At 41.7% G+C, this 20,565-nt stretch overlaps 1 protein-coding gene and 1 long non-coding RNA gene across 5 annotated transcripts in view; one reads left to right on the top strand and one right to left on the bottom strand.

The window, feature by feature from the left end:
• LOC133561185 (uncharacterized) overlaps positions 1–20,565 on the top strand; it is a 180,678-nt gene that overhangs the window by 143,356 nt on the left and 16,757 nt on the right. The gene's annotated exons all lie outside the window — the stretch shown is intronic.
• The window catches only part of cerk (ceramide kinase), a 154,409-nt gene that overhangs the window by 27,595 nt on the left and 106,249 nt on the right, over positions 1–20,565 (bottom strand). For 3 of the 4 annotated variants that reach the window (XM_061914476.1, XM_061914477.1, XM_061914474.1), the window contains one exon: positions 17,488–17,567. In XM_061914476.1, the coding sequence (XP_061770460.1) occupies positions 17,488–17,567 (80 nt within the window). The remainder of the gene's footprint in view (positions 1–17,487; positions 17,568–20,565) is intronic. The other variant, XM_061914475.1, reaches the window with a different exon arrangement.

The raw sequence follows: 20,565 nt of genomic DNA on the forward strand, positions 1-20,565 counted from the left end.
CATGTTTAAGTCAGGACTTTAGGAAGCCATTCCTTTACCACTTTTGACATGTGTTTGGGGTCATTGTCCTGTTAGAACACCCAACTGCGCCCAAGACCCAACCTTCGGGCTGATTATTTTAGGTTGTCCTGAAGAATTTGGCATTAATCCTCATATGTCCTTGTCCTATTTACTCTCTGTAAAACACCAGTTCCATTGGCAGCAAAATAGCCCAGAGCATAATACTACCACCACTATGCTTGACGTTAGGAATTGTGTTCCTGGAATCTGACATTACATGGAGAAATATAAGACCTTCTGGAGGAAAGTTCTGTCGGATTAAATAAAATTTGAACTGGTTGGCCACAATATCCAGCAATATGTTTGGAGGAGACAATGTGAGGCCTTTAATCCAAGGAACACAATCCCTACCGTCAAGCATACTATAAACATTTCTATGCCCTAAAGTACAAAAATAAGACATGTATCAGATAAAACACCCATTGTTAAAGATAAAACAAAAATTGTAGGAAAATTCAGTAATTTTACTTGCATTAGTTTGCACTCCGTGGTCTGTTTGGACTATGCTAATAATTGGCAACAAGCCAGCCAGCTGTGTGTTGGGGGGAAGAAACAGTGTGGAGTGGAGCAATGGCAAAAAAACCCGTCAATTCCACCGGTTGATAAAGTCCGCATGAAGAACACTACGGAGGTGTTTGGTCTTCAAAACTATCGATAAAGATGACTCTTTAAACACAAAGTTCTTTAACAACCTGTAGAATTCCATCCATCCATTCATTTTCTACCGCTTGTCCCTTGTTGGGGTTGCGGGGGGTGCTGGAGCCTATCTCAGCTGCATTCGGGCGGAAGGCGGGGTACACCCTGGACAAGTTGCCACCTCATCGCAGGGCCAACACAGATAGACAGACAACATTCACACTCACATTCACACACTAGGGCCAATTTAGTGTTGCCAATCAACCTATCCCCAGGTGCATGTCTTTGGAAGTGGGAGGAAGCCGGAGTACCCGGAGGGAACTCACGCAGTCGCGGGGAGAACATGCAAACTCCATCCCGAATTTTGCTATTCTTCCACTTCTCACTGTTTCCTCTTGTATGCTCTCTCTCTCTGTCTCTCTCTCTCCCTCTCTCTATATAGATATATACATGTATATATATATATATATATATATATATATATATATATGTATATATATATATATATATATATATATATATATATATATATATATATATATACATATATATATATATATACATATACAAACCCCCTTTCCATATGAGTTGGTAAATTGTGTTAGATGTAAATATAAACGGAATACAATGATTTGCAAATCCTTTTCAACCCATATTCAATTGAATCCACTACAAAAGACAAGATATTTGATGTTCAAACTCATAAACTTTATTTATTTATTTTTTGCAAATAAGAATTAACTTAGAATTTCATGGCTGCAAAACGTGCCAAAGTAGTTGGGAAAGGGCATGTTCACCACTGTGTTACATCACCTTTTCTTTTAACAACACTCAATAAACGTTTGGGAACTGAGGAAACTAATTGTTGAAGCTTTGAAAGTGGAATTCTTTCCCATTTTTGTTTTATGTAGAGCTTCAGTCGTTCAACAGTCCGGGGTCTCCGCTGTCGTATTTTACGCTTCATAATGCGCCACACATTTTCGATGGGAGAGAGGTCTGGACTGCAGGCGGGGCAGGAAAGTACCCGCACTGTTTTACTATGAAGCCACGCTGTTGTAACACTTGTCTTGCTGAAATAAGCAGGGGTGTCCATGATAACGTTGCTTGGATGACAACATATGTTGCTCCAAAACCTGTATGGACCTTTCAGCATTAATGGTGCCTTCACAGATGTGTAAGTTCCCCATGCCTTGGGCACTAATACACCCCCATACCATCACAGATGCTGGCTTTTGAACTTTGCGCCTATAACAATCCGAATGGTTATTTTCCTCTTTGTTCTGGAGGACACCATGTACTCTGTTTCCAAATATAATTTGAAATGTGGAGGAGGGTTTCCATCTAAGATGGACTGATGCAAAGTGGAAAAGTGTTCTGTGGTCTGACGAGTCCACGTTTCAAATTATATTTGGAAACTGTGGACGTGGTGACTTCCGGAACAAAGAGAAAAATAACCATCCGGATTGTTATAGGCGCAAAGTTGAAAAGCCAGCATCTGTGATGGTATGGGGGTGTATTAGTGCCCAAGGCATGGGTAACTTACACATCTGTGAAGGCACCATTAATGCTGAATGGTCCATACAGGTTTTGGAGCAACATATGTTGTCATCCAAGTAACGTTATCATGGACGCCCCTCATTATTTCAGCAAAACAATGCCAAGCCACGTGTTACAATTGCGTGGCTTCGTAGTAAAAGAGTGCGGGTATTTTCCTGGCCCGCCTGCAGTCCAGACCTGTCTCCCATCGAAAACTTGTGGCGCATTATGAAGCGTAAAATACGACAGCAGAGACCCCGGACTGTTGAAGGACTGGAACTCTACATAAAACAAGAATGGGAAAGAATTCCACTTTCAAAGCTTCAACAATTAGTTTCCTCAGTTCCCAAACCTTTATTGAGTGTTGTTAAAAGAAAAGGTGATGTAACACAGTGGTGAACATGCCCTTTCCCAACTACTTTGGCACGTGTTGCAGCCATGAAATTCTAAGTTAATTATTATTTGCAAAAAAAAAGTAAAGTTTATGAGTTTGAACATTTAAAAAACACTTTAAGACCAATGTCTTGAAAAAATATATCACTCTTGAATCAACATTGTAGTTAATACTATGATTAATGTCAATTAAAAACTAAACATGGGATATAAATAATAATGGTAGTACAATAGTTTGTATAAATTGTATATATAATTAGTGCAAAGGTTTAATGTGTACACAGGGATATTTCTTATGCCTGTACCGTGTATAAAATTGAACTACGTTCTTGTTGTTTATATTGTGTATTTTTAATATGTTGTGCAATGGACATTTTATAAATTTCGGAAGTTTATTTTGTACTTGACATTGTTTATAGGGTTAGGCGCAATAAGTGTTTAACACTTTCGGTCTGCAACATGTTTTTTTTTTAATCTATGAATGTAAAACTGTTTGTTTGCTTTGTTGACCATTGACCGAAGAACAATAAACATGTTACATCAAATATATTGTCTTTGTATTGCATTCAACTGAATATGGGTTGAAAAGGATTTGCAAATTATTGTGTTCCGTTTATATTTACATCTAACGCAATTTACCAACTCATATGGAAACGGGGTTTGTATGTATATATATATATATATATATATATATATATATATATATATATATATATATATATATATATATATATATATATATATATATATATATATATATATATATATATATATATGTGTGTGTGTGTGTAGGGAGAAATAACAGCTACCAACCATTCACGAAACCCAACACAACACTCCAATACGTGCACCATGACAGTAACCACCCACCCACCACCACGAAAAGAATACCTACCGGAATTAATAAAAGGCTATCGATGCTGTCATCTAGCAAAGCCGAATTCGACCAAGCAACCCCCCCGTACCAGAAAGCACTTGATGAAAGCGGATACAACTTCACCCTCACCTATGAACCCACTCCAGGAAACCAACCAAAAAAAGAGCAGAAAACGAAACAACATCATCTGGTACAATCCGCCATTCAGCAAAAACGTCTCAACCAACATCGGCCGCAAGTTCCTCACTCTGATCGACAAACACTTCCCCAAAGGCAACACCCTAAGAAAAAAATTCAACAAGAACAACATTAAATTGAGCTACAGCTGTATGAATAACATACAACAAATCATTTCAAACCACAACAAAGCAATTGCAAAAGGACTGCCCACCCCCAGACTAAACGACTCTGAAACCAATAAGGAATGTAACTGTCGCAAGAAACCTGATTGCCCTCTCAACGGAGGGTGCTTACAGACATCAGTCGTTTACCAAGCAAAAGTAACACGCAAGGACATTAACACATCCGACACGTACATAGGATTAACCGAAGGAGCGTTCAAAACAAGATGGAATAATCACAACGCCTCCTTTAGAAACCAGACTTTGCGGAATTCTACAGAACTCAGCAAACACATTTGAAACCTTCCATCCATCCATCATCTTCCGCTTATCCGAGGTCGGGTCGCGGGGACAGCAGGCTAAGCAGGGAAGCCCAGACTTCCCCATCTCCAGCCACTTCGTCTAGCTCTTCCCGGGGGATCCCGAGGCGTTCCCAGGCCAGCCGGGAGACATAGTCTTCCCAACGTGTCCTGGGTCTTCCCCGTGGCCTCCTACCAGCTGGACGTGCCCTAAACACATCCCTAGGGAGGCGTTCGGGTGGCATCCTGACCAGATGCCCGAACCACCTCATCTGGCTCCTCTCGATGTGGAGGAGCAGCGGCTTTACGTTGAGCTCCTCCCGGATGGCAGAGCTTCTCACCCTATCTCTAAGGGAGAGCCCCGCCACCCGGCGGAGGAAACTCATTTCGGCCGCTTGTACCCGTGATCTTATCCTTTCGGTCATGACCCAAAGCTCATGACCATAGGTGAGGATGGGAACGTAGATCGACCGGTAAATTGAGAGCTTTGCCTTCCGGCTCAGCTCCTTCTTCACCACAACGGATCGATACAACGTCTGCATTACTGAAGATGCCGCACCGATCCGCCTGTCGATCTCACGATCCACTCTTCCCCCACTCGTGAACAAGACTCCTAGGTACTTGAACTCCTCCACTTGGGGAAGGGTCTCCTCCCCAACCCGGAGATGGCACTCCACCCTTTTCCGGGCGAGAACCATGGACTCGGACTTGGAGGTGCTGATTCTCATTCCGGTCGCTTCACACTCGGCTGCGAACCGATCCAGTGAGAGCTGAAGATCCCGGCCAGATGAAGCCATCAGGACTACATCATCTGCAAAAAGCAGAGACCTAATCCCGTGGCCACCAAACCGGAACCCCTCAACGCCTTGACTGCGCCTAGAAATTCTGTCCATAAAAGTTATGAACAGAATCGGTGACAAAGGACAGCCTTGGCGGAGTCCAACCTTCACTGGAAACGTGTCCGACTTACTGCCAGCAATGCGGACCAAGCTCTGACACTGATCGTACAGGGAGCGGACTGCCACAATAAGACATTCCGATACCCCATACTCTCTGAGCACTCCCCACAGGACTTCCCGAGGGACACGGTCGAATGCCTTCTCCAAGTCCACAAAGCACATGTAGACTGGTTGGGCAAACTCCCATGCACCCTCAAGAACCCTGCCGAGAGTATAGAGCTGGTCCACAGTTCCACGACCAGGACGAAAACCACACTGTTCCTCCTGAATCCGAGGTTCGACTATCCGGCGAAGCCTCCTCTCCAGTACACCTGAATAAACCTTACCGGGAAGGCTGAGGAGTGTGATCCCACGATAGTTGGAACACACCCTCCGGTCCCCCTTCTTAAAGAGAGGGACCACCACCCCGGTCTGCCAATCCAGAGGTACCGCCCCCGATGTCCACGCGATGCTGCAGAGTCTTGTCAACCAAGACAGCCCCACAGCATCCAGAGCCTTAAGGAACTCCGGGCGGATCTCATCCACCCCCGGGGCCTTGCCGCCGAGGAGCTTTTTAACTACCTCAGCGACCTCAGCTCCAGAAATAGGAGAGTCCACTACAGATTCCCCAGGCACCGCTTCCTCAAAGAAAGACGTGTTGGTGGGATTGAGGAGGTCTTCGAAGTATTCCCTCCACCGATCCACAACATCCGCAGTCGAAGTCAGCAGAACACCATCCGCACCATACACGGTGTTGATAGTGCACTGCTTCCCCTTCCTGAGGCGCCGTATGGTGGTCCAGAATCGCTTCGAAGCCGTCCGGAAGTCGTTTTCCATGGCTTCCCCGAACTCTTCCCATGTCCGAGTTTTTGCCTCCGCGACCGCTAAAGCTGCACACCGCTTGGCCCGTCGGTACCCGTCCACTGCCTCCGGAGTCCTATGAGCCAAAAGAACCCGATAGGACTCCTTCTTCAGCTTGACGGCATCCCTCACTGCTGGTGTCCACCAACGGGTTCTGGGATTACCGCCACGACAGGCACCAACAACTTTGCGGCCACAGCTCCAATCAGCCGCCTCGACAATAGAGGTTCGGAACATGGTCCACTCGGACTCAATGTCCCGCACCTCCCTCGTGACATGTTCAAAGTTCTCCCGGAGGTGTGAATTGAAACTCTCTCTGACAGGAGACTCTGCCAGACGTTCCCAGCAGACCCTCACAATGCGCTTGGGCCTGCCAGGTCTGTCCGGCATCCTCCCCCACCATCGCAGCCAACTCACCACCAGGTGGTGATCGGTAGAAAGCTCCGCCCCTCTCTTCACCCGAGTGTCCAAAACATAAGGCCGCAAATCCGATGACACAACTACAAAGTCGATCATGGAACTGCGGCCTAGGGTGTCCTGGTGCCAAGTGCACATATGGACACCCTTATGTTTGAACATGGTGTTTGTTATCGACAAACTGTGACGAGCACAAAAGTCCAATAACAAAACACCACTCGGGTTTAGATCCGGGCGACCATTCTTCCCAATCACGCCTCTCCAGGTTTCACTGTCGTTGCCAACATGAGCGTTGAAGTCTCCCAGTAGGACAAGGGAATCACCCGGAGGAGCACTTTCCAGTACTCCCTCGAGTGTACCCAAAAAGGGTGGGTATTCTGAACTGCTGTTTGGTGCGTAAGCACAAACAACAGTCAGGACCCGTCCCCCCACCCGAAGGCGAAGGGAAGCTACCCTCTCGTCCACTGGGTTGAACTCAAACGTACAGGCTTTGAGCCGGGGGGCAACCAGAATTGCCACCCCAGCCCGTCGCCTCTCACTGCCGGCAACGCCAGAGTGGAAGAGGGTCCAGTCCCTCTCGAGAGAACTGGTTCCAGAGCCCTTGCTGTGCGTCGAGGTGAGTCCGACTATATCCAGCCGGAACTTCTCTACCTCGCGCACTAGCTCAGGCTCCTTCCCCCCCAGTGAGGTGACGTTCCACGTCCCAAGAGCTAGCTTCTGTAGCCGAGGATCGGACCGCCAAGTGCCCTGCCTTCGGCTGCCGCCCAGCTCACAATGCACCCGACCTCTATGGCCCCTCCTATGAGTGGTGAGCCCATTGGAGGGATGACCCACGTTGCCTCTTCGGGCTGTGCCCGGCCGGGCCCCATGGGAACAGGCCCGACCACCAGGCGCTCGCCATCGTGCCCCAACTCCGGGCCTGGCTCCAGAGCGGGGCCCCGGTGACCCACGTCCGGGCGAGGGAAATCTGGGTTCATTTCGTTGTAATTCCATAGAAGTCTTTGAGCTGCTCTTTGTCTGATCACTCACCTAGGACCTGTTTGTCTTGGGAGACCCTACCAGGGGGCATGAAAACCCCCAGACAACATAGCTCCTAGGATCATTGGGACACGCAAACTCCTCTACCACGGTAAGGTAGCAGCTCAGAGAGGAGACATTTGAAACCTCAAAGACAATAATGTCGAATATTCAATAACATGGCAAATTCTTGCATCCAGCACACCTTACAACAGTGGTAATAAAAGATGCAACCTATGCTTAAAAGAGAAACTGTTTACTATATCATCCAGACCTATCATCCCTCAACAAGCGCAGTGAAATCATTTAAACATGCCGCCACAGACGGAAACACCTCCTAGGTAACACATGAGCCAATCACCACGCCCCTACGCCTGCCTGTACCCACCCACTCTGTGCCCTATATAAACCATTGTATGTGAATGCTTCCATTAAAATCTCCTGATGATTGAGGGAACCCCTCATGAAACAGTTCTGTAGAGATGAAGTAGTCTTGTAATTTTTCCCACACCTACATATATATATATATATATATATATATATATATCAATCAATCAATCAATGTTTACTAATATAGCCCTAAATCACTAGTGTCTCAAAGGGCTGCACAAACCACCACGACATCCTCGGTAGGCCCACATAAGGGCAAGGAAATCTCACACCCAGTGGGACGTCGGTGACAATGATGACTATGAGAACCTTAGAGGGGATGAAAGCAATGGATGTCGAGCGGGTCTAACATGATATTGTGAGAGTTCAATCCACAATGGATCCAACACAGTCGCGAGAGTCCAGTCCAAAGCGGATCCAACACAGCAGCGAGAGTCCCGTTCACAACGGAGCCAGCAGGAAACCATCACAAGCGGAGGCGGATCAGCAGCGCAGAGATGTCCCCAGCCGATACACAGGCAAGCAGTACATGGCCACCGGATCGGACCGGACCCCCTCCACAAGGGAGAGTGGGACATAGAAGAAAAAGAAAAGAAACGGCAGATCAACTGGTCTAAAAAGGGAGTCTATTTAAAGGCTAGAGTATACAGATGAGTTTTAAGGTGAGACTTAAATGCTTCTACTGAGGTAGCATCTCGAACTGTTACCGGGGTGGCATTCCAGAGTACTGGAGCCCGAACGGAAAACGCTCTATAGCCCGCAGACTTTTTTTGGGCTTTGGGAATCACTAATAAGCCGGAGTCCTTTGAACGCAGATTTCTTGCCGGGACATATGGTACAATACAATCGGCAAGATAGGATGGAGCTAGACCGTGTAGTATTTTATACGTAAGTAGTAAAACCTTAAAGTCACATCTTAAGTGCACAGGAAGCCAGTGCAGGTGAGCCAGTACAGGCGTAATGTGATCAAACTTTCTTGTTCTTGTCAAAAGTCTAGCAGCCGCATTTTGTACCAACTGTAATCTTTTAATGCTAGACATGGGGAGACCCGAAAATAATACGTTACAGTAATCGAGGCGAGACGTAACAAACGCATGGATAATGATCTCAGCGTCTTTAGTGGACAGAATGGAGCGAATTTTAGCGATATTACGGAGATGAAAGAAGGACGTTTTAGTAACTCTTTTAATGTGTGACTCAAAGGAGAGAGTTGGGTCGAAGATAATACCCAGATTCTTTACCGTGTCGCCTTGTTTAATTATTTGGTTGTCAAATGTTAGAGTTGTATTATTAAATAGAGTTCGGTGTCTAGCAGGACCGATAATCAGCATTTCCGTTTTTTTGGCGTTGTGTTGCAAAAAGTTAGCGGACATCCATTGTTTAATTACATTAAGACACGCCTCTAGCTGACTACAATCCGGCGTGTATATATATATATATATATATATATATATATATATATATATATATATATATATTTGTTTAATTATTGTAATAGAATGCACACACACAGTGTGTGGTTCCATTGTACAACATCATGTCCGAAAAGGAGTAGGAAGAAGCCGAGCAGATTGGTTGCGTTACAAATCCAGCTTGTACTGGCAAGATCAAGAAAACATTTGCATATTGACAGCAAGTGTTTATTCCCAGGCGGTTGTGAAAGGTCCACGAAAGACAAACGTCCGCCAGATGGAAGAGCGATTAGCTAAATCTTACGTGCTAAAACACACGCGAGCCCGCCAGGTCTCCGATGACTCGGCGTTCTACTCCACAAACCCCCTCTCGACTCCTCTGAGATTCCTCGTTATTATTTCGTTGTCAGCGGCGGCAAACGAGCGCCTCGCGGCTTTACGAGCCCCACGGAGGCAGCCCCCTGCGCCTCGTCATTGGGCGAGGTGACGACGCGGACCCACGACAGCCGGCCCACCATCCCGACGCTTCTCATTAAAGCCTAAAAAGAGACATGAGGTGTTGTTGTGCCTCGACGACTTACTCGTCGACACAAAGCAAACCGGCGTGGTGCGAAACCTCCCGCGTACAAACCAACATCTCCAACAATCCAGATGAACACATGCACTGCTGTACTCTAGCGCCTCCTGAATTTAGCGTCGGCGCTAATTGGGAGGAACGTGAACGCACACGTGCACAAACACGAGTCGCTCTTTCATCCGCCCCCAGAGTTTTGTGCCGCTTGAAGACAGCGAACGTTTGTTTGCGCCGCCTGGTCACCGAGTCAAGCTCATCTGAAATGTTTTCGGGCTGCTGGAAATGTACAAAACAACCAATCAAGGGAGCTGCAGTACAGTGGGGCCTCCGTTTTTTTATTCCAAAGTGAATGATGTGAAAACTGTAACAATATGTATCAATATAAATAAACTTTTTTTTTTACATGCAGAAGTACTTGTTTGTTTCTCACCTTCTTTATCAAACTGTAAGCACTCTTGTTATGGCCAAGAACAGCCGTGTTTTTTTACAAACCCCGTTTCCATATGAGCCGGGAAATAGTGTTAGATGTAAATATCAACGGAATACAAAGATTTGCAAATCATTTTCAACACATTTTCAGTTGAATATGCTACAAAGACAACATATTTGATGTTCAAACTGATGAAAAAAACATTTTTGTTGCAAATAATCATTCACTTTACAATTTGATGCCAACAACACGTGACAAAGAAGTTGGGAAAGGTGGCAATAAATACTGATAAAGTTGAGGAATGCTCATCAAACACTTATTTGGAACATCCCACAGGTGTGCAGGCTAATTGGGAACAGGTGGGTGCCATGATTGGGTATAAAAGCAGCTTCCATGAAATGCTAAGTCATTCACAAACAAGGATGGGGCGAGGGTCACCACTTTGTAAGCAAATTGTCGAACAGTTTTAGAACATTTCTCAACGAGCTATTGCAAGGAATTTAGGGATTTTACCATCTACGGTCCGTAATTCCATCAAAAGGTTCAGAGAATCTGGAGAAATCACTGCACGTAGGCGATGATATTACGGACTTTTGATCCCTCAGGCGGTACTGCATCAAAAACCGACATCAGTGTGTAAAGGATATCACCACATGGGCTCAGGAACACTTCATAAAACCACTGTCAGTAACCACAGTTGGTCGCTACATCTGTAAGTGCAAGTTAAAACTCATATGCCAAGCAAAATCCCACGGAACGCCGCTGGCTTCGCGGGGCCCGAGCTCATCTAAGATGGACTGATGCAAAGTGGTAAAGTGTTCTGTGGTCTGACGAGTCCACTTTTCAAATTACATGTGGAAACTGTGGACGTGGTGTCCTCCGGAACAAAGAGGAAAATAACCATCCGGATTGTTATAAGCGCAAAGTTCAAAAGCCAGCATCTGTGATGGTATGGGGGTGTATTAGTGTCCAAGGCATGGGTAACTTACACATCTGTGAAGGCACCATTAATGCTGAAAGGTCCATACAGGTTTTGGAGCAACATATGTTGTCATCCAAGCAACGTTATCATGGACGCCCCTTCTTATTTCAGCAAGACAATACCAAGCCACGTGTTACAACAGCGTGATTTCGTAGTAAAAGAGTGCGGGTACTTTCCTGGTCCGCCTGCAGTCCAGACATGTCTCTCCTTGAAAATGTGTGGCGCATTATGTAGCGTAAAATACGACAGCGGAGACCCCGGACTGTTGAACGACTGAAGCCCTACATAAAACAAGAATGAGAAAGAATTCCACTTTCAAAGCTTCAACAATTAGTTTCCTCAGTTCCCAAAACGTTTATTGGGTGTTTTTAAAAGAAAAGGTGATGTAACACAGTGGTGAACATGCCCTTTCCCAACTACTTTGGCACACGTTACAGCTAAGTCAATTATTATTTGGAAAAAAAAATAAAGTTTGAGTTTGAACATCAAATATCTTGTCTTTGTAGTGCATTCAATTGAATATGGGTTGAAAAGGATTTGCAAATCATTGTATTCCGTTTATATTTACATCTAACACAATTTCCCAACTCATATGGAAACGGGGTTTGTACATCTACCTTTTGACATTTGAAACTACGGTTCTAAATAAAATAAATCTTGATTTGTTATGTAAGTATAAAGAAAAAAAATATATTTAAACAATTACAGATTATAATAACTGTGCTGTCCAGTTGTTACGTATTGTTTTCTTACCCTTCTGAGTATCATTTGCAAGTATTATATCGTAGACTTGCAATTCCAAGAAGGTAGTGTGTAGTAGAAGTCGGGCACAGGCCTTTGCCGTTAAGCTGAATATACTTTTGTTTGGAATTATTGACATTATCACTCACCGGCTGTTTGATACGTGCATCCCAGTTGTAGTTTTCATTCAATTTGGAGGTGTTGAAATCGCCATGTAAAATCGCTAATGCTAATCAGTAGCATGTCTATAGCAAATCCAATGTACCGTATTTTTCGGACTTTAAAGCACACTTAAAATCCCATTTTCCCCTCAAAACTCAAATAAAACAAACACTATTTCCATCAATGATCTTTCAAAATGGGGGTAGCGTCAGATTATCGGACAAATGTTTGTGTTTCTATTTATTAGTATCAACTTATCAGCCTTTTCTCGTTATGTTAAGCCTTTTTGCTCCGTTTTCCCATTTTATTTGATTTCATTTCTACATTGTTTCTTTCACTTCCTGGTGAAAGGAATCAAGCAGTGGTGTTCAAAGTGTTGCAAAATATAGAAGCGAGGAAGGTTGGGTTTTACACTTCTGAAGGGTTTTTTTTGCACACTCTCTGGGCTTGTGGTGGCGGATCTCTATTCTCATCCGCGCGCTTGTTTGATGATCGAATAAATGCATGACCCAAGATACACCTCTCCAACACTCTCATGTACCTCTACTCGCTAAATATAGTGACAAAATTGCAAAAATGCATCACAGATCATTCCTGCTACCTCCTTATTCTCTGGCTAAGTGGATAATGTGTGTTATGATGCAAAGTTAAACCTACAGTTATGACACACCGCCACACTTCCATGATCATTTGGTGTTTTATGAACGGGAAATACTGACTAGGTAATTTAAGAGGCAAGTCGTTCTTCTTCGCCACTGACTCCGAGCTCACGAAAAAAGAATTGTGCAGTATTCTGTACTGAAAATACTGGAAAAAAAGCAAGTATTGTTTTGCATGTTGAACTTGGTATTGAATATCAATACTGTTGGAAAATGTACATTCAAAAGTAATTTTATAATACATATTTATGTAACATATTTTTTTCTATATATTATGATATAATATTACATAATAAAGGTGTTATGTATTTTAATATATTCTATAATTATATTTGATCATTATATTACTCATTACTTTGCCAAAAAAGTGACTAAATTAGTAAGGGAATCACTCTTTAATAAATGTAATAATTGGGTTATTTTTTTTTTTAGAACTCAGAGTTTGATTGTGTTTTTGTTTTTCCTCTGTTGGATGTATTTCCTGTCAGCACTCTTGTTTTGGTTCTGTTTCCTGTTTGTGTCCCCTCAGCTCTGGCTGATTGGCACCTGGCCGCACCTGGTGTCAATCAGCCAGTTACTATTTAAAGGGGGAACATTATCACCAAACCTATGCAAGCGTCAATATATACCTTGATGTTGCAGAAAAAAGACCATGTATTTTTTTTAACCGATTTCCGAACTCTATGGGTGAATTTTGGCTTCTGTTTATCGGTCTTCTAGCGATGACGTCGGAACGTGACGTCACCGAGGTAACACACCCGCCATATTCATTTTCACATTACAAACACCGGGTCTCAGCTCTGTTATTTTCCGTTTTTTCGACTATTTTTTGGAACCCTGGAGACATCATGCCTCGTCGGTGTGTTGTCGGAGGGTGTAACAACACTAACAGGGAGGGATTCAAGTTGCACCACTGGCAAGAAATCTTCCGCCAGACCCCCATTGAATTTGCCAGAGTGTCTGCACATTTTACCGGCGTTGCTAAGACAGACATGGCACAGAGATGTGTGGATAACCTGCAGATGCATTTGCAACGATTAAGTCAACGAAATCACAAAGGTGAGTTTTGTTGATGTTGTTGACTTATGTGCTAATCAGACATATTTAGTCACGGCATGACTGCCAGCTAATCGATGCTAACATGCTACGCTAATCGATGCTACCATGCTATTTACGCCAGCTGTATGTACATTTGAAACTAGATACCCACATTTAATGCGAAACAAACACTTACCAATCGACGGATTTAAGTTGTTCCAGTGTCACAAGATGCGAAAGTCCTGATCGTTTGTTTTGCACATTTTACCGGCGATGCTAATAAGGCAGCCATGCTATGGGCCACTTCATTAGGTACACCCACGCTATGGCCGAATAGCGTCAATAGCTTCAATTTCGTCTTCAATTTCGTTTTCGCTACCTGCCTCCATACTCCGACCATCTGTTTCAATACATGCGTAATCTGTTGAATCGCTTAAGCCGCTGAAATCCAAGTCTGAATCCGAGCTAATGTCGCTATATCTTGCTGTGGTAACCGCCATGTTGTTTGTATTGGCAGCCCTGTATGACGTCATAGGGAAATGGACAGTGGTTTCGAAGATAGCGAAAATAAGGCACTTTAAAGCTTTATTTAGGGATATTCCGGGACCGGTAAAATTTTGAAAAAAAACTGGGAACTGATTTTTATTGTTTTTAACCCTTTTGAAATTGTGATAACGTTCCCCTTTAAACCTGCTTTGTCTCCACTCGGTGTTGGAGTATTGTCGTGTCGATGTCACCACTACGTGTCATTTTCGATATCGTTGCAGCTACTACCCATCGTGCTACTTCTTGTCCTCGTCGCTGTCGTTGTGGCATTCCTGTTTGCTGGTTCCTGTTCCCTGCTTCCAGTTTGTTTGTTCCTGGTTCTTGGTTTGTGTTTCTTCTTTATTTTTACATTTTTGGACGTTAAATGATGTTTTCTTATTCAATGCCTGCCACCATCTTGGTGTTCGTCACCAACTCGATGTGACAACTTTGTGCCTTTAAAAGGCGGCACCTGTTGCCAAGTTTGGTGTGACGTCAGCAAAAGCGCACTCGAATCTTTTCACTGGATTGTGTTACCTCTAGTGTTGTCCCGATACCGATATTTTGGTACTGGTGCCAAAAGTATTGTGGTTACTTTTCGGTAGGTATCATTTTTTCCAAAAACATATTCAAACTGTTGGATGGCAAGGTTAAAGTATAGCTCGGTTGGTAGAGTGGCCGTGCCAGTAACTTGAGGGTTGCAGGTTCTATTCCCGCTTGTGCCATCCTAGTTACTGCCGTTGTGTCCTTGGGCAAGACACTTTACCCACCTGCTCCCAGTGCCACCCACACTGGTTTATATGTAACTTAGATATTGGGTTTCACTATGTAAAGCGCTTTGAGTCACTAGAGAAAAGAGCTATATAAATATAATTCACTTCACTTCACTTTTCTAAATAAAAGGCACCACAAAAAATGGCATTATTGGCTTTATTTGAACAAAAAATATTTCGGTACATTAAACATAGGTTTAATATTGCAAGTTTGTCCTTAAATAAAATAGTCATTTTGCGGTCCGCACCTTAATATGATCTTTTAATGCTGGTGTGGCCCGTGAGTTTAATAAGAATGGAACTTTACAGGGTCATACTTATAAACCCTCGATTTTTCCGGGAGACTCTCAAGTTTTAGTGCTCCTCTAGGGACAATCATTTTCCCGACTTTCGCCCGAACAATAATGTTAAGGGGGCACAGTGGAGGCACTGCCTTTAGTGTCCTCTACAACCTGTACAAACAGCGTGCCAGCACAGCCATGTGTTGTATTTAAATCCTGTATCTGCAGTAAGCAACTGCAAGACATACTGTAGTTAATCAACAGCCATACAGGTCACACTGAGGGTGGCCGTATAAACAACTTTAACACTGTTGCAAATATATGCCACACTGTGAACCCACATCAAACAAGAATGACAAACACATTTTGGGAGAATATCCACACCGCAACACAACATAAACACAACAGAACCAATACCCAGAATCCCATGCAGCCCTAACTCTTCCGGGTTACAATATACACCCCCCGCTCCCCGAACACTGTTGACAACCCTATCCCAGTATTTATTGTAAAAATACTTACACAGGAAAAACTAATTATTCTTTTGAAATGTAAATGGAAAATACTTCTCAAAGTAGATGTTTCCTGTGCTAATTAAGATCGTCTCCCTATTATCGTTAGACTTTTTTTCCCCAATTTTATAGATTCTGAATTGTTCAGACTTGCAGAGGTGGGTAGGGTAGCCAGATGTTGTACTTAAGTAAGAGTACTGTTACTTTAGAGATGTATTACTCAAGTTAAAGTAAGGAGTAGTCACTCAAATATTTACTTGTGTAAAAAAAAAAAAAAAATGTTTTGAAAAAACTACTTAAGTACTGAGTAACTGATGAGTAGCCTGTTTGTCTAATGATGACGGCAACAAGTAATGCACAAAAACATAAACATAGCAATGAACAAATTCAGAGCCAGGAATATCTCTTAAGCAACTAAAACAATAATATACATTAAATAATATATATTTGTTTTTTAACTGTATTGAAAAAAAATAAATTTTACCTTTGCAAGCTCATTATATTATTGGCTAAGTTTTGTATTCATAAATATAAGTTTCTCAATGCCCTACCTGTTTTTTGTGCCTTTAAAAAAGATTTAGAACTCTACATTAAAACACTCTACCTCTAACAACCAAAAAGCTGTGAAAACGATGATGCTGTCTTTTACTGAGATTGAGTGAGCAAATGGCTTTGCACTTTATTTTATATATATATATATATATATATATATATATATATATATATATATATATATATATATATATATATTGTATTCTATTTTAGTTACTTTGAATTTACAACCCCCTGGAGCTGTTTTATACGTTTTTTTATACGGTTTTGTACTGTTTTTGTACTTACTTTGATTATTATTTTCAACTGTTTGTAAATGTTGAAATTTAAAAATATAGGTTTATAAAAAAAAAAAATGTGTGCAGTTAATCATGTGACCATCTGGCACTGTTTGATTGGTGAAACGGAGTCAAACGTCACCAGTGACTGCATTTGATTGGTGAAACGGAGTCAAGTGTCACCAGTGACTGCATTTGATTGGTGAAACGCATGCATGTGATAGATCTTACTTCGAAGGTCTGTCTGACAAACCAAAACAATCAAAGCGTGCATTAACAGATCGATAAAAATCAGTAGCGAGTAGCGAGCTGAATGTAGATAAATGGAGCGGAGTAAAAGTAGCGTTTCTTCTCTATAAATATACTCAAGTAAAAGTATGTTGCATTTAAACTACTCTTAGAAGTACAATTCAACCCAAAAGTTACTCATGTAGATGTAACGGAGTAAATGTAGCGCGTTACTACCGACTTCTGCAGACTTGTATATTTAAGAGTTTAGAGGACTCGTGGATGAACTCTGAAATATTTATATTCTGTTTACAGTCTCGCATCGCAACGTTGTTTTTCTTCCAGGTTTGTTCCAACCTCTCACAAGTAAATGACTTTATTTTACGTAACTTGCCGTCAAAACACAGCCGATGATGGGGATCGTCTCATCCTGTCATCCCGACACTTTTTTGCCCCGAGACTTGAACGTTTTTTTGTTTGTTTTTTTGTGAATCTCAAATGTCAAGAATGGCTTTACAAGCAGACAAGTAAATAATGAGGGCGACAGTTTTTGTGTGTCGTTTCAACAACTTTACCTGTGTCACACGTTTCCTTCTCACCTGGCACGTCACTCCGCGACGCCTTTAATGAGGCCTTGCGCTGGCAGACGCAACACCTGAAACACAAGCATGACCTGGTTTCACATTCGTCACAAGCCTCGTGGCATATTTGGAGCCTTTTAACAAGCCCGACCGACGCTTTGTTTGCCCATGAGAAGGCAGGAACGTGGCATTTTTACAGATGAACTCGCCGTTTGCCAGCTGGCCTCTAACTAATGCAGACAGTGTGCTGAGTGAGCCATACATCTCCGACTGCACTCACTCTTCAAACCTTGAACGACCCCATTCAGACTTTTGGCACCTACATCTGCACCAATATTAAGATGCTCAAAATACTAGAAATCTCTCAATATGATGGAGGGCAGTTTTACACAGTAGTTTTAGGTACGTTTGTGGTGATACACAATTTTAATAATTATTTAATGGACACTGTTCAACATGGTAGTTTAATTGTGTATTGAATATTGATTTGTATATTTATTTGGCTTTATAAAAATATATGCAATGGTTCATGACATAGAAAATATTATTCTTGCACAGGCTTCTGACAAAAAGATTTGTAAAAAAAAAATGCACGCGCCTGCGTCTATACCATGGGTGTCAAGCTTTGGCCTGCGGGCCAAATCTGGCCCGCCGTGTAATTTAATGTGGCCCTTGAGGCAATATCAATTTAACATTAGAGCTGGCCCGCCGGTGTTATACAGCGTAGGTGCCGCTATAACACCGCATTCACCGCTAATATTCATACTTGCCAACCATCCTAATTTTCCCGGTAGACTCCAAAGTTCAGTGCCTCTCCCGAAAATCTCCTGGGGCAACCCTTCTCCCAAATTTCTACCGATTTCCACCTGGACAACTATATTGGGGGCGTGCATTTAAGGCACTGCCTTTTAGCGTTCTCTACAACCTGTCGTCACGTCCGCTTTTCCTCCATACTAACAGCGTGTCAAATAATATTTGTGGCTTTTACACACACACACACACACACACACACACACACACACACACACACACACACACACACACACACACACGCACAAGTGAATGCTAGGCATACTTGGTCAACAGCCATACAGGTCACACTGAGGGTGGCCGTATAAACAACTTTAGCACTGTTAAAAATATGTGCCACACTGTGAACCCACACCAAACAAACATGACAAACACATTTCGGGTGAACATCCGCACCGTAACACAACAGAACAAATACCCAGAACCCCTTGCAGCACTAACTCTTCTGGGAAACTTCCAGCAAACTGACCAATAATTAACGTTTTATTCATGCATTTTCTCTTGCTGCTTCAAGGCTTGAATGTTTGGTTCATTCATTATTGTTATTTTATTTTCAAATTTATTATTAGCCTGTGGAAAAAAATGTATATTTACCTCAGAAGATTGCAAATAGAAAAAAAAGGGATAACATTTGTATTTAAATTTCATTTGATATGCCATTGATGTTTTTTTTAACTATTATTATTATTTGAAACTGGATTTTGCACGTCATTAAAGTTATATAAGCCTTGCTTGTTCAATATTTAATGCAAAACTTGTTTGGGTCCCTATTAAAAGGTTAATTTGTTCAACCTTGGCCCGTGGCATTGTTCCAATTAAAATTTTGGCCCACTCTGTATTTGAGTTTGACAACCCTGGTCTATACTGAATATGTGTGTATGTATGTTTATATATATATACTGTATATATTAGGGCTGCGAATATTTGGGTGTCCCACGGTTCGATTCAATATCAATTCTTGGGGTCACGATTCCATAATATATCGATTTTTTTCGATTCGATTCTCGATTCAAAAACGATAATTTCCCTATTCAAAACAATTCTGTATTCATTCAATATATAGGATTTCAGCAGGATCTACCCCAGTCTGCTGACATGCTAGCAGAGTAGTATATATATTTTTTTAAACTTTTATAATTGTAAAGGACAATGTTTTATCAACTGATTGCAATAATGTAAATTTGTTTTAACTATTAAACGAACCAAAAATATGACTTATTTTATCTTTGTGAAAACATTGGACACAGTGTGTTGTCAAGCTTATGAGATGCGATGCAAGTGTAAGCCACTGTGAGACTGTTTTTTTTATTTTTTTTATAAAATGTCTAATGAGAATGTCAATGAGGGATTTTTAATCACTGCTATGCTGAAATTATAATTAATATTGATACTGTTGTTGATAATATTCATTTTTGTTTCACTACTTTTGGTTTGTTCTGTGTCGTGTTTGTGTCTTTATTGCAGTTCTGAGTGTTGCTGGGTCAGGTTTGGTTTTGGAATTGGATTGCATTGTTATGGTATTGCTGTGTATTGTTTTGTTGGATTGATTAAACAAAATAAAAAAATATATATGTTTTTTTCAAAAATCGATTTTTTAAAAATGAGAATCGATTCTGAATCGCACAACGTATTCGAATCGATTTTTTCCAACACCCCTATACATATATATATATATATATATATATATATGTATATATATATATATATATATATATATATATGTATGTATGTATGTATGTGTGTGTATATATATATATATATATATATATATATATATATATATATATATATATATATATATATATATATATATACCAGGGCTGTGCTGTATGGCCTTTTATTAATATCTCAATATTTTTCGGCCATGTCCCGATACACGATATACATCTCGATATTTTGCCGTAGCCTTGAATGCATATAATAATGATAATAATAATAATAATAATGCATTTAATCACAGCAATGTGATGATTCTATGTGTCTACAATTAAACATTGGAGTTCATACTGCATTAATGTATGCTCATTTTAAACTTTCGTGCAGAGAGGGAAATCACAACTGTGTGTACACTACTATATTCATTATACTGTATATGTATATAAGTGTATATATACATATATATATAATATTTGATTTTTAGTTTTATTCTTCTTTGTAATAACATTTTCACATTTTATATCTGGGGTTCGATATTTAACTGGATATTGATTAATTTTGGATATTGATTTAATGCGATGAAGTGGCGACTTGTCCAGGGTGTAC

Source organism: Nerophis ophidion, linkage group LG10, assembly GCF_033978795.1.
Source record: "Nerophis ophidion isolate RoL-2023_Sa linkage group LG10, RoL_Noph_v1.0, whole genome shotgun sequence".
Taxonomy (NCBI): Eukaryota; Metazoa; Chordata; class Actinopteri; order Syngnathiformes; family Syngnathidae; genus Nerophis; species Nerophis ophidion.